Source organism: Orycteropus afer, unplaced genomic scaffold, assembly GCF_000298275.1.
Source record: "Orycteropus afer afer isolate SDZICR_OR568_19922 unplaced genomic scaffold, OryAfe1.0 scaffold00136, whole genome shotgun sequence".
NCBI lineage: Eukaryota > Metazoa > Chordata > Mammalia > Tubulidentata > Orycteropodidae > Orycteropus > Orycteropus afer.
In genome coordinates this window covers 6,974,925-6,988,483 of record NW_006921723.1, presented here as the reverse complement: position 1 = coordinate 6,988,483, position 13,559 = coordinate 6,974,925, and the positions used below count along the sequence as shown (strand labels likewise).

The window sequence follows — 13,559 nt, the reverse complement described above, 5'->3', positions numbered from 1 at the left end:
TGACCCAGAGAAGCAAGGTGGTAGCCCTGCCTGAACTCACCCAGCTGCCTCCCACCCCTGACTAGACCCTCAGGTCCCTGCCCTATCATTGCATCAGGAAAGGGCCAACCCCCTAGCCACCCATGCCAGATGTCATCCACTCAGAATGGCAGGCAAGAGGGTGCTAATGTACCCCTGTGGGGTACCTGGCACCTGGGGGGAGGTGAAGAAGAGACGCCCAGGGCTGAAGGGCACATCTTTCAGCACTGGGGGCTAGTGGGGTTCAGGTCATCTTGGAGGTGGCCCTGGCCGAGGTCCCTAACCCCAAAGGCTGATGCCTGGGCTTTGCAGTTAGACTGGAGGGCCTGCAGAACTCCATATGGGTAACTCTCATGGGTGGAAGGAAGGCTTTGGGGGGTCCAGGAAGATCCTGGGGTAGATATCTTAGAAGCAGCCTTGGACAAGTCCTTGAACCGCAAAGGCGGATGCCTGGGGCTCTCCATACCCCCATTTCCCTGGAGCTTGGTTCCTGGCTGGGTGGGCAGAGGAAAGAGTCCTCAGACCCCTTGGGTAGGGGAAGTTTCCCTGTGAGCCGGGCCCTGCCCCACTGTCCCAGGCCCTTGCTGACGGTGGGCTGGGACTGGTGCCTCAGGGTGTCCTCAGGGCCACTTTGGGCCAGGCTGTGGGCAGCAATGTCGGTGTGAGCACGGCGCGGCCTGCGACCATGTCAGCGGGGCCTGCACCTGCGCGGCCGGCTGGAGGGGCACCTTCTGTGAGCGCGGTGAGTGGGGCAGGGAAGGAGGCCCACAGGGTGGGCCTGCGGCCTCAGGTATGAGGGCCCTCCATCACTACCCACTCCTTTGCAGCCTGCCCGGCCGGCTTCTTTGGTGTGGACTGCCTTGGGGCCTGTGACTGTGCCGGTGGGGCTCCCTGTGATCCTGTGAGTGGGACCTGTGTCTGCCCGGCGGGCCGACGTGGCCCCCGCTGTGACCAAGGTGTGTGAGGCCTTGCCTGGTTGGAGTACGGAAGGGGGCTGGCCCATTTGTTGCCATCGTGCAGGGTTCAGAGCCACCAAGTGGCTGTACCTGCTGTTAACTCCCTAAATACCACTTTCCCACATGGCTGCAGTGTCCCTATTGTGGGCAGCCCAGGCCCAGGAGGGGAGTAGAAGTTCCAGGGACACAGATGGGTATCCTGGGTCAGTACCGGCAGAGGCCCTGAGTGCACCTTTCCCACTCCCAGCCTGCCCCGCCCACACCTATGGGCTCAACTGCAGTCAGGCCTGTACCTGTGCCAACGGAGCAGCCTGTGACCCAGTGCTGGGAAGATGCCACTGCACCCCGGGCTGGATGGGGCCCACATGCCTGCAGGGTAAGCCTGCCTGAAGGGCCTCTAGGTAGGAGGTAGGGGACAAGGATCTCTGCTCTGGGAGTCCAGCAATTGGGATACTCGGAGCAGCAGGTAGTGGTGGTGGGCTGTTGCACTTGTGGGAGGTGAAGGGGGCGCCCCAGGGCTGGGCTGATGGATCCAGGGTGCTGCTGGGGTAGGTTATCTCAGAGGTGGCCCTGGTAGGTTCTCACCCCAAAGGCCAGTGCCGGAGCTTTGGGGTCTGGCTGGCTGATGCTGTGCTGGCTCCTTTCCTCCCAGCCTGCCCTGCAGGCCTGTACGGCGAGGACTGCCAGCGCCCTTGCATCTGTCAGAATGGAGGCACCTGTGACCCTGTCGCAGGCCACTGCACATGCTCTGAGGGCTGGGCCGGCTTGGCTTGTGAGCAGGGTGAGTGCAGTGGGCCAAAGTCCCCAGGGGGTCTGTGGGATCCAGGGCTGCACCCCAACCTGCCCCGGCCTAGGAGGCTCCCTGGTCAAGGGTAGTGTCCTGGGGTGTGGCTGCAGGCGTGCAGGGTGACCAGCCCCATCATCTCTCCTTCCAAGTTTGGTCCTTGGGTCGGCTCTGGGTAAGGGAAACGTGAGCAGGGTCTGCGGGCCCAGGGGACACTCGCCTTGTTTCTCATTCCTGCAGAGTGTCTCCCTGGGCGCTTTGGGGCCGGTTGCCAGCAGAGCTGCGACTGCCTTAACGGGGGACTGTGCGAGCCCCGAACGGGCGCCTGCCTCTGCCCGGCTGGCTGGAGCGGAGACAAGTGCCAAAACTGTGAGTGAGGGTGGGGTCCACTGTAGGGCTAAGGCTGTAGAGGTGAGGGGGCTCACAGAGGGGGCCGGTGGGGGTGGGTGCTCTCCAAGCTGCTGGGGGGGGGGCGCAATGGGAGGATTCCCATGAAGGAAGGAAGCCTGATGGGGATGGGGCTGCTTTGCCCAGCGTGGGCTGCTCGTTTGGCTCAGGCCCAGCCCTTTGGGGGGTAGGAAATGCAGGGGTGGGGTGCTAGGGGCAGTTCCTGCCTCACCCTCTCTCCCCCATCGCCTTTCTGCAGCCTGCGCAGAGGGCACCTTTGGGGCTGGCTGTCAGGAGCGATGTGCCTGCCGGTGGGGAGCTCCCTGCCACCATGTCACCGGCACCTGCCTCTGCCCCCCAGGATGGAGGAACGCGAGGTGTGAGAGCGGTGAGCGCAGGGCTACGTGGTCACCAGTGCCCCAGGGTTGGGGAGACCCTCTACACAGGCATGGAACCAGGCCTGCTGTGACCCCAGGATAGAGGGGCAGGAGGCGTGAGTGGTGAACACAGGCCCACCTGGTCACCAGCACTGACTGCCATCTCCCAGAGGGTGGTCCTCCACATAGGGGTGGTCCTCCACATAGGGATGGTCCCAGGCCAGCTCTGTTCCTGGGTCCCTCTGTCCCCCTGTCTCCCGGAAACCTCCCAGCCCATTCCCTCCCTGCAGCCTGCACACCTGGCTGGTTTGGAGAGGCCTGTGCCCAGCGTTGCCACTGCCCACCGGGCATTGCCTGCCACCACATCACCGGGGAGTGTGGCTGTCCCCCTGGCTTCACTGGGCCCAGCTGTGAGCAGGGTAGGTGACTCCCTTAGTGGGTAGGGATGAGACTTGGCAGTATCAGGCTATATAAGCCCCTGAGCTGTGCCCCCAAACCTCCTCTGCGGGAAGGGGGCACTCCTGGAGAGGGTGTGTGGGGTGAGTGACCGTGGCTGTGGCCAGGACTGACACCCTTCCCGCATGCACCCAGCCTGCCCGCCTGGCACCTTTGGAGAGGACTGTGCCCAGAAGTGCCAGTGTCCTAGCGAGAACCAGTCCTGCCATCCCGCCACAGGGGCCTGTGTGTGTTCTGCTGGCTACCATGGCAGTGGCTGCCGGCAACGTGGGTACCCTGCCACCCCATGCCCAGCTCATACTGTGCTGGCCCAAGTCTGTGAGAGGCCCTCCTCCAAGGGGGTAGTGGGATGGGCAGGGCCCTCATGAGGCCACTGGTTTTTCCCTGGGGATGTTGGTGGGGGACAGTGTCATTTTACTGAGCTGCCATGCTGTCTCTGGGGACACTGGGGTGCAGTGTTACCTCGTGAGGCCTCCAGACTGCTGCTGGGGGTGGTGTCATCTCGCAAGGCCACTGGGCTGTCCTTGGGGGTGCTGGGGGCAGTGTCCTCCCCAGCCCTGGCAGTGGCCCTCTCCCACAGGCTGCCCACCCGGGCGGTTTGGGCAGGGCTGTGAGCAGCAGTGTGTATGCCGCAACGGTGGCTCCTGTGATGTGGCCACTGGCTCCTGCCACTGTCCTGCTGGCTTCCTGGGGGCCGACTGCAGCCTCAGTGAGTGGCCAGGGCAGGTGGAGGGGGCTGGGGAATGGGGCAGGCTGGGGGTCCCAGGTGAGATCCGGCTGGGCATGCAGGTTGGTGGAGTGGGGGCAGGCAGCAGGGGATCACACAGAGCAGGCCAAGGTGGCCCCAATAGGGCTGTAGGTGGAGGGGAGGGACAGGAGGGGCATGGGAGCTGGCAGCACCTCTGTCTTGGGCAATGCTCCCCTACCCCCTTATTCCCCCTCTGGGGAGAAAATAGGGAGCCGGCTGCCAGGCCAGGGTGGCACTCTCACTGGTCTCCCTTGGCAGCCTGCCCACAGGGCCGTTCTGGCCCCAGCTGTGTCCATGTGTGCAAGTGTGGAGAGGGTGCAGCCTGTGACCCTGTGACGGGAGCCTGCACTTGCCCCCCCGGGAGAATGGGCACCCACTGTGAGCACGGTGAGTACCCCATGGCAACAGCTGAGGATGATCTCTTATGTGGTGAGCACTGCAGGGAGGTCACCCCAGCTCCTCAGTTGATTCCCCGGTGGCTCTGGGGGCCAGCGGGATGAGCCCACCTGGGAAGTCATGTGTGGTCCATGGGGTGTTGACAGCCCCCACAACCAGCCTTAACCAACAGGCCCTGAGTTGATCTGCTTAGGTCAGCAGACCTGCTGAGTCCGTGTGACTGGTGAAGCTGGGCTCCCACCCAGAGCCCTCAGCCTGAGGCAGAGGGGTCACACAGCTGTTTTCTATCTGAGAATGGAGCCAGGCTCCTGGCTGATGTTCCACTGGAGTGAGCGGGTCCTGCTGGCCCTTTCTGCTGGGCCCAGGGATTGGGGACTTGCTAAAGGAAGGCCCAGTGCACAGGCCATGGTGGAGAAACAGTTCTGGGGCACTGCTGTGGCAGCCCAGACTTGTGATGGCATGCCTGCAAGCCTGTCCCCTGTACCCTGTTAGACCTGGACCCTCTGCCACCCTCTGATGATACTCTCAGTTCTCAGCCTTGGGATCTTCCTTGGGAGCCTGTGGGCAGCAGAGGGTCAGGCATCTGGGGCCTTGGCCACTGCATCCTCTAACCCTGTCTCTAGCTAGGATGAGGCCTGGCCCACCTCACTCCCAAAGAAGGACAGGCCCCCTCACCCCACCCCATGTCTGCTGACAGCCTGGCTGATCTCCCCTTGAATATGTATATTCGCCAGGCTTTAGGGAGCCATATGCATTGTGCTGCTGCCTTCTCTAGAATGGCCTTGCTGACCCCCACCCAGTCAGCCAGGCCAGTGCTTGCAGCCCCTGGAGCCCCAGGCATGGAGCCCCACCTGCAGGAGTGAGTGTCTGGTTTGCTGCATCCTGGATGGGCATTTAATGAGAAGCATGGTGCACCTCCTGGCACACGAACGCCAGGGGCAGAGATTGGCATGGGGAGCAGACCATAGGAGACACTTGTTGAGTGAACAAGTGTCCTTGTGGGGCATGCCCTGTCCCTGGCTGAGCTCCCGGCATGCCTCCTTTGCCCACAGGCTGCCCTAAAAACAAGTTTGGCATGGATTGCATGGGTATGTGCCAGTGCAGAAATGGAGGTCTGTGCCACGCCACCAATGGCAGCTGCACCTGTGGCCTGGGCTGGATGGGGCTGCACTGTGAGCAGGGTGAGTGTCCAGCCCAGGGGAGGGGACTGCACCCAGGCTGTTGGCAGAGGGTGTTGGGCCCCTAGGCTCTGGGGGCACTGCTTTCTCGTAGGGTGGGCTGAGATTCAGGGTCACTTGGACTAGGTGCAGTGTGGAGGGACCAGACCTTGAGCCTCTTTCTTCCACCTCTGGGAGAGAGACTCACCTGCCTGCCCTCCCCCAGCCTGTCCACCTGGGCGCTACGGAGCCGCCTGCCACCTGGAGTGCACTTGCCGCAATGGCTCGGCCTGTGAGCCCACCACGGGGGCCTGCCTCTGCGGCCCTGGCTTCTACGGCCCAGCCTGTGAGCACCGTGAGTGCCAGGACCTGCCCGCTGGGCTGCTGGAGGGCCTTCTGCCCCTTCCCTGGGCGGAATCTGAGCAGACCTGGGCCATGACAGTGACCAATTTCTGAGTTAATCTTCCTGGGCCCTGAGCAGGAGCTCTCTGGCCAAGAGCCTGGTTCTCCCACAGGTCCGACACTGCCACCCCTCCTGTCCTGAGCCCCCAGCTGGGGACAGAGAACCAGGGAGCTGGTGGGCAGAAGTGTAGGAGGGGACTTCTCATGGGTGGGCTTTCTGTACTCTGGGTAAACTGAGGCTGGAGCAAGGCTGAGTTGCTGGAGGTTTCTCCTACCTCCTCCCCTTGCCAAGCTCTAACTGGGGTCCTCCCTTAGCCTGTCCCCCCGGCTTCCATGGGGCCGGCTGCCGGGGGGTGTGCCAGTGTCAACATGGAGCCCCCTGCCACCCTGTCACCGGCCGGTGCCTCTGCCCTGCAGGCTTCCGGGGCCAGTCCTGCCAGCAGGGTGAGTGCTCAGTGCCCCTTGCACCGCACAGGCGCTGCCACCTCCCCATCCCCCACCCTGCTCCACCCAGTCCGGTGTGGGGTGAGGGGTGATGGAGCTGAGCTCGGTGCCTCCCACAGAGTGTGAGCCAGGCTTCTTCGGAGAGGGCTGCTGGCAGCAGTGTGCCTGTGAGGGAGATGCACCCTGTGACCCTGTCACTGGCCGCTGCCTCTGCCCTCCGGGGCACACGGGACCCGCATGTGACCTTGGTGAGTGTGGAGTCTATGCAGGGTGGGCCTCCGTCAGGGGTGGGTATGCATTGTGCCCTCTGCTGTCACTGCACCCTGCCCAGGGCCCTCTGTGCCCTGCCTTACCCCTCTGAGCATCGTTCAGATTTTTGCAATCCATGCTCTGAGCTCTTCCTCGGAGCTCTCCAAGGTCAGACCTGCCCTCTGGCTACCCAAAGGCTGGGAAGAGCCTCTCCCTGTGTGGGGACCAATACCACTGGAGGGAAGAAAACCCTCCTGGTTGGCCCAACTTGGGAGGCTCACTCCAAGGAAAGGAGGAACTGCTCTTGTATGGGGTGGTCACCGGCGCCCTCATGTCCTGGGAAGGATCATCAGTGACCACCAAGCCCATTTGCCAGCTGGGGCTGAGGTGGGGACACAGGACAGTGATTCTGGGTGCATGCCCACCCAGGTTCAGCCCTTTCCCACACAGGAGCTCACGGGGCTGCAGAGTGGGTGGTTGTACTTCTCAGTGGCCTGAGAGATGCTAGCCTCCAGTAACTATACCTGGGCAGCAGAGTTTGCTCACAGCCAGTCTCTCTCTTGCCCTGTAGAGTGCAGAGATGGGCGATTCGGGCCCGACTGCGCCTTGCACTGTGATTGTGGGGGTGGAGCCAACTGCAATCCTGTCAGTGGGCAGTGCCACTGTGTGGATGGCTACACAGGTCCCATGTGCCAGGAAGGTGAGTGGAGCCATGACTGGGGAGAACAATGTGTCCCAATCTCAGCCCCACCCTGGCTCTGCACCTCCCCCACTCCCTGGCCCTAAACGAGGACTTGTTACCACTACTGCTTATACCCAGTGCTGGAATCATTTTTGTGGACAAGGCTGAGCCTTGTAGCCACTTAACCCAGCGTGGGCACACCACCATTCCTCTCGCTGCTCTGTGTGTGTGTGTGTGTGTGTGCCAGAGTGCACGTGTGCATTGCCAGTGCATGCACGTTCCAGTGCATGTGGGTGCAAGAGTGCATGTGTATATGCCAGTGTGGGTATGTGCACCAGTGAGTGTGTATACCAGTGCATGAGTGTGTACACAATAGCATGTGAGTTTGCATCAGTATATATGCAAACACATGTCTGCACAGAGGTGGGGAGGGTGGCAATGATGACCCCTTTGGCCTCTGAGTCCTTTGAGGCTCTGCTGGAACTTTCTGTCAGTGGAATCCCTACTCCCTCAGGCCAGCCCAGGTCCCTCTGGTACCCCCTTGTTACTCCCCCAGGTGCAGGAGGTCAAAAAGACATCCTTGTGGAGTGGGGCAAAGGCTAACTTTCGGGCCTGTGTGGCACAGACATGCAGATCGGGATGAGGGTGGGAGTCATGCATAGGGCTCTCTTTGTAGCATAGCCGTAAGCAGGTTCCTGACCTGGGGTCCTTGGCTTGGTGTTCCAATCATGGGCCCAGTATTAGGTGTGTGTGCATCTTTCTGAGCTTCTCCAAGGCAGCCATGGTCCCAAACTATTAAGAGCCTGGGGTGGGGGAAAAGAATTGGGAGGGATCCCACCTCCTGCAGCCTTGTGTTGAAGCTACAACTTCAGGGCTGGTGTGCTCAGGGACATAGCGCTGACCATGGTGGCATCTAGTGGTCAGGTATGGTACTGCAGCACAAGCTGACCCAGTGCACAATGCTGGAATTTTTAGATGGTGGTCTTGGGAGCCAGTCCCCTCCTCCTGCCTGAGATCTGGTGGGCCAGGAGCATAGGTGGGCCTTTTGTGGCTGGTGTAACATGATCTCCTTGAGCACAGTGCCCTCCCTTGTGCCTTCTGAAAAGCCCTGCAAAGGCTACCTCAGGGCTGGCTCAGCCCAGGCTACCCTGGAGACCCTACCTCTCCTGTCTCCCCCGGCTGCCCAATGGTTCACCAGCAGGTTCTGTGGGCAGGGCCTCCATGGCTATCAGGAGTCCTGGGCCTTGCCCCCTCCTCTGGAGTGGCTGAGTGGCTCTGGGCAAGGGCCCTCCTCACCCAGCCCTAAAGCCCAGCCTCCTGATCCCCCCCATGCTTCTCAGGCAGGTCAGGGTGGGGCTTCACTGGGGGAGGGGTGCCCCACTGTGTGAGTAAGCAGGAGAATGGAAGATGACTGTGCGGGGTTTGCATCCTATAGAATCTGGTTGAGGTTAGGGCTTGCTGCCCCTCTATGGCTACCCACCCAAGATTGGGGCACCCTGATATGAGCTGCCATCTACCCCTCTGCAGGTGGGCCCCCCCAGCTCCTGGAGAGCCTATCCACATCCCTGGGCCCAGGTAAGGGGACGGGGAATGCCCACATTGCTGGGTGAGACTGGCATGTGCCAGGAGGTGGCTTCATGCCTAAGGCCAAAGGAAGCATTTATCCATAACCTGGATCCCAGGGAGGTGGGTGTCCACTGTCTGGGATGTTCAGAGTTTGGACCTCATAGATGAGGCAGGAACCATGCTGGGCAGGAGAAGATGGGGAGAAGGGGAAGATAGGTACCCACCCCAGAATGGAGCTGACACCCTCCTTTCCCCTTGACCCCACAGCAGCCACACACCCAGCCTCCCACAGCCTGGTATCCAGGCTCAGCAACAGGGCAGCAGCAAACCAGTAGTTCCGAGGCAGCGCTGGCCAAGGCTCCACCTCCCACATTCTGGCTGAGTGGACACAGGGGCTTTGGTGACAGCTGAGGGTGCTCCATGGACCCAGGACTCTGGCCCCACCCTCGGCACAAGCACCTTTTCTCTGGAGGACATGGACAGATATAACTGCCTGCTACGAGGATGGATGGGGAGGCCACCCGTCTATGAGGAGGGAGGCCCTACCTGGGTCCAGCAAGTGGACAGGCCTCTGGCCACACCAGGCACTCAGCATGCTGGTGCTGAGGAAGCCCTGCCCCGCCATGCCTGGCCTGGCCCTGAGTCAGGCTAAAGGCATATGTGTGGACAGGTGTGGCTGGTTCGTAGTTCAGTTGGTGCTAGGCCTGGGACTGCTGCAGCTTGGCCTGATGTTTACCTGGAATATAGCCCACCCCATATTTATGTAAAGGTATTTATGGGCAGTGGTACTGTCCTCTGCATCCCTAGAAGGTTGTCCAGCCTTCTGGCCCATGCCAGGAAGCCCTGACTCAGGACTGTAGGCCCTGGGGGACCGACTGGTTTGTCTACATGTAAAACCCACCCAGTTAAAGGAGCAACAGCTTCCTTTGGGCCTGTGTGTTTGTTGGTCACATGAGCAAGCCCGAATTTGGCCCCTGCTCCTCCTGGGGGTGGGGGTGGGGGTGGTGCCACACAGTAAAGTTGGGGCTCATCCGTGTTCTTGGTGCTGTGGAGACAATCTCTGGGGCTGCTCCAGGGGAGGTGGATGGATCCACTAAACTCACTCATGCTGGGATGTCTCAAGAGCAGTGCAAGTCCCAGGGCCTGTGTGTGGGAAGGACACTGGGAGGTGAGGAGGGCTGGGCTCGAGGCCAGGGCTGGTGTGAGAGGCAGCCTGGACAAGAGATGCTTTCAGCTGAGCTGGCCTACCCACCTGTGCCCCATCACAGGGAAGAGCAGAGGGGAGAAAGCTTCAGCAGCCCCGAGGCTGGGTGGGGAGGAGGCCTGGCCCGCAGCTTCCGGGTGTGGTGCTCATGGACTGAGGCAGATGTCACCTGGGAAAAGGGTGGTGCCCAGAGCCGAAGCCAAGGACACTGTCCCGAGGAGGGCATAGAGAGGGTGGCACCAAGGTGGTAACACTGGAGACTCTGCCCTGAGGCTCTTCCCCCACCTCTCACCTGAAGAAGCCCCTTAGAGTCTGGGTTATAGCCCTCTTTCCTTTCCCTAGAATACATATCTAGGTAGCTGATACCCCAGAGGGCATAGAATCTCACAGGGAAAACACAGAGACCTCAGTGGTTGAAGTGCTCAGCTGCTAACCAAAAGATGGGTGGTTCTCTTGAGCTCAGTTTTCATGTGCATGTGAAAAGACCATGGCTTGGGTCAGGTGCATTGCATTTTAGTCATCAAAGTGACATCTTTGAACAAAGAACTGATGCATTTGAATTATGGTGTTGGCAAAGAATATTGAATATACCTGGACTGCCAGAAGAATGAACAAGTCTGTCTTAGAAGAAGTACAGCCAGAGTGCTCCTTAGAAGCAAGAATGGTAAGACTTTGTCTGGTTTCTTGGGACATGTTATAAGGAGGGGCCGATCCCTGGAGACTGGTAAAGTAGAGGGTCAATGAAAAAAGGGAAAGACCCTTAACAAGATGGCTTGACACGATGGCTGAAACAATGGAGTTGAACACACCGTGAGGAAGGTGCAGGACTGGGCAGTGTTGTCTGCTGTTATGCGTAAGTGCTCCATGAGTCAGAGCTGAGCTGATGACACCTAACAACTAACAAGCTCAATACTTAACAACTGATCACACATGGGCACTCCACAGCAGAGGAAGCCAAGCGAATGGACCACCATAGGAAGGCTTTAAAATAAATATAACATGTGTTTCAGAAAGGATAAAAGGTGGTGGAATGGCAACTTGAAGCCAAAACAAGAATCAGCTATAAAGATGGAGTGTGGAAAATGCACAAGTTTAAAGAAGACCAAGATGGGTGGGTTGAATGGATACAACTGAGTCATGGGCTTTTTAGCTCATGACACCTTTGGGAGGCAGCAGGAGGGCAAAAGAGATGGAAAATACAAGGAGAAATGGGTAAGAGAAATACCAGCATTCACCTTCTAACGCTGTTAGCCACTGTTGTCAGCCCACAGCTTGTGGCAACCCCTTGCACAAGGGAGAGAAATGGCACAAGGGAGAGAGCAGGCACCTGGTCCTGCCCTGTCCCTGTGATTGGTTGCAGATCAGATCATTGACATTTATAGGGTTTTTACTGGCTGATGTTTGGAAGTATATGGCCAGGCCTTCCTTCCTAGTCTGTCTGAGTCTGGAAGCTCCACTGAAACCTGTTCAACATCACAGCAACTTGCAAGCCTCCAGTGACCGACAGGTGGTGGGTGTGCATGGCATGCACTGGCTGGGAATCGAATCTGCATGAAGGAGAAGATTCTTCCAATGAACCACTACAGCCCTCTAATCTTTTTTTTAAAAAGAGTACAAACGATACCAAACTTACAAATAATACCAAACCTGTTGCTGTTGAGTCAATTCTGATTCATTGCAACCCCACAGATCAGAGTAGAACTGCCCTATAGGGTTTCCAAGACTAATCTTTATGGAAGCATAGTGCCATATTTTTTTTTTTCCTGCAGAGCATCTGGTACATTTGAACAGATAACCTCTTACTTAGTAGCTGAGCACTTAACCTCTGTACCACCAGGGGTCCTTAATCTAATAATAATTTTAAAATATTGTATTAGAAGCCCAGAAAAAGAGAAGGAAAAACAATTGACATAAATAATGAACAAGAAGTTGTCCGATTTAAAGATGAATGATCTCAACTGGAAGGGTTCAAAGTTGCATAACAGGATAGAAAGAAAAAGCCATAGTCTAAAGAACTTTAAAAACTTGAGGGACAAAGAGGAATTCTAAAGGTCCCAGATTTCTGGGAATAGAAGTGATATTGACATTAAACTTCACAAGTGAAACACCGAAAGCAAGACAACAGTCATGTTCTATTTTCAAAATGTTGAAGAAAAAATTTGAAACTTGAATTTTATATCCAGCTAAACTATTGGTGAAGTGCTAAGTCAAAGATAATCTTAGGTACCATAAAAAATCTGCTCTTAGAGGAAATTATTCAGCAAAAAGAGAAAGAAATCCAGGAGGGTGCTATGAGATAATTATTCACAACATTCCCCACATAACTTAGTAATTTTAAAAAACCAAAACCCATTGCCACTGAGTCATTCCAACTCATAGCAACCCTATAGGACAGAGTAGAACTGCTCCATAGGGTTTTCAAGGGTGTAAATCTTTATGGAAGTAGGCTGCCTCATCTTTCTCCCATGGAGTGGCTGGTCGGCTCAAACCCCTACCTTTTGGTTAGAAGCCAATTGCCTCAATCACTGTGTCACCAGAGCTCCTTACAACTTAGTAATTAGAAGAATCAAAATACTGATGTTGATCCACAACTGAAACTACAGATAAGAGTGGGGTGCAGAGGACGGGATGTGCTAAGGCACTTCCTGTTTGTTGAATGATAGAGACTTTGATAAGCTACAGAAAGTGATAAGGTAGGTAAACATAAGTGCAGACCTTAACTGACAAGCTGGAACCACCACAGTGGAAGTGATTTGTGATCAGCTGCTAACCTAGAGGTTGGTGATTTGAACCCACCCAGTGGTGCTGTGGAAGAAAGGCCTGGCAATCTCCTTCTATAAAGACTACATCCAAGAAAGTCCCATGGAGCTGTCCTACTCTGTAACACATAGGGTTGCTGTGAGTCAGAATTGCCTTGGTGGCAATGGATTTTTTTTTTTTTTTTTTAACCACGGCAGGAATACTGATAGGATGTTAAGTTTCAAACCATCTGGAAGAAATTTGATTTATGCAATAGAAAGGAGAAAGAAGGAAAAATAAAGCATAATAATAGAAAATAGGTCAACAACTCTAATACAATAGTAAGGACAATGAATGTGTGTGTTTACAAATGGATTGATAATCAAAAGAGAGATTCCTAGATGGCATTAGAAATTATCCATGTTACTAGAAGGATCTCTGGTAGCATATAGTGCCTAAGGCACTGGACTGCTAACAAGAAGGGTGGCGGTTCAAACCCACCAGCCACTCCTTGGAAGGAAGGTTGGGTAATCTACTTCTGTAGTGATACCGCCTTGGAAACCCAAGAAGAGGTCACTAGGAGTCAGGTCTGACTCAATGGCACATAACTGGCACATAACAACAATAACAATGCTGACTAGAAGACATTTACATGGATATAAATAGGAATAAACCCAAAGAAATCTGGGGTAGAAGTTTTACTATTTCAAGGTGGGAAGCGTTAAGTTGTTGTGTGTGTATATATATAGAAGTATATATATATATGTAAATGTTACATACATATATAACAGTAGAGCATCAAACATACATAAAACGATGATGGACATAACAGGCAGAAACAAATAATGATACCTGGTGATTTCAGTGTGCTCTTTACAAAAACTAGTATGGTAGTAGCTCTAATGGTGTAGTGCCTAAGGCATTTGACTGCTAAGCAAAAGGCTGGTGGTTCAAACCCATCAGCCACTCCTCAGAAGGAAGGTTGGGCAATCTA

The 13,559-nt window shown here is 56.3% G+C and overlaps 1 protein-coding gene across 1 annotated transcript in view; it reads left to right on the top strand.

The window, feature by feature from the left end:
- MEGF6 (multiple EGF like domains 6) overlaps positions 1–8,666 on the top strand; it is a 140,987-nt gene extending 132,321 nt beyond the window's left edge. Inside the window, exons 22-36 of the mRNA XM_007945523.1 lie at positions 632–760; positions 846–974; positions 1,222–1,350; positions 1,627–1,755; positions 1,999–2,127; positions 2,813–2,941; positions 3,114–3,245; positions 3,559–3,687; positions 3,985–4,113; positions 5,175–5,303; positions 5,506–5,634; positions 5,997–6,125; positions 6,245–6,373; positions 6,946–7,074; positions 8,584–8,666. Of these exons, the coding sequence (XP_007943714.1) occupies positions 632–760; positions 846–974; positions 1,222–1,350; positions 1,627–1,755; positions 1,999–2,127; positions 2,813–2,941; positions 3,114–3,245; positions 3,559–3,687; positions 3,985–4,113; positions 5,175–5,303; positions 5,506–5,634; positions 5,997–6,125; positions 6,245–6,373; positions 6,946–7,074; positions 8,584–8,666 (1,892 nt within the window). The remainder of the gene's footprint in view (positions 1–631; positions 761–845; positions 975–1,221; positions 1,351–1,626; positions 1,756–1,998; positions 2,128–2,812; positions 2,942–3,113; positions 3,246–3,558; positions 3,688–3,984; positions 4,114–5,174; positions 5,304–5,505; positions 5,635–5,996; positions 6,126–6,244; positions 6,374–6,945; positions 7,075–8,583) is intronic.
- The last annotated feature ends 4,893 nt before the right edge of the window (positions 8,667–13,559 follow it).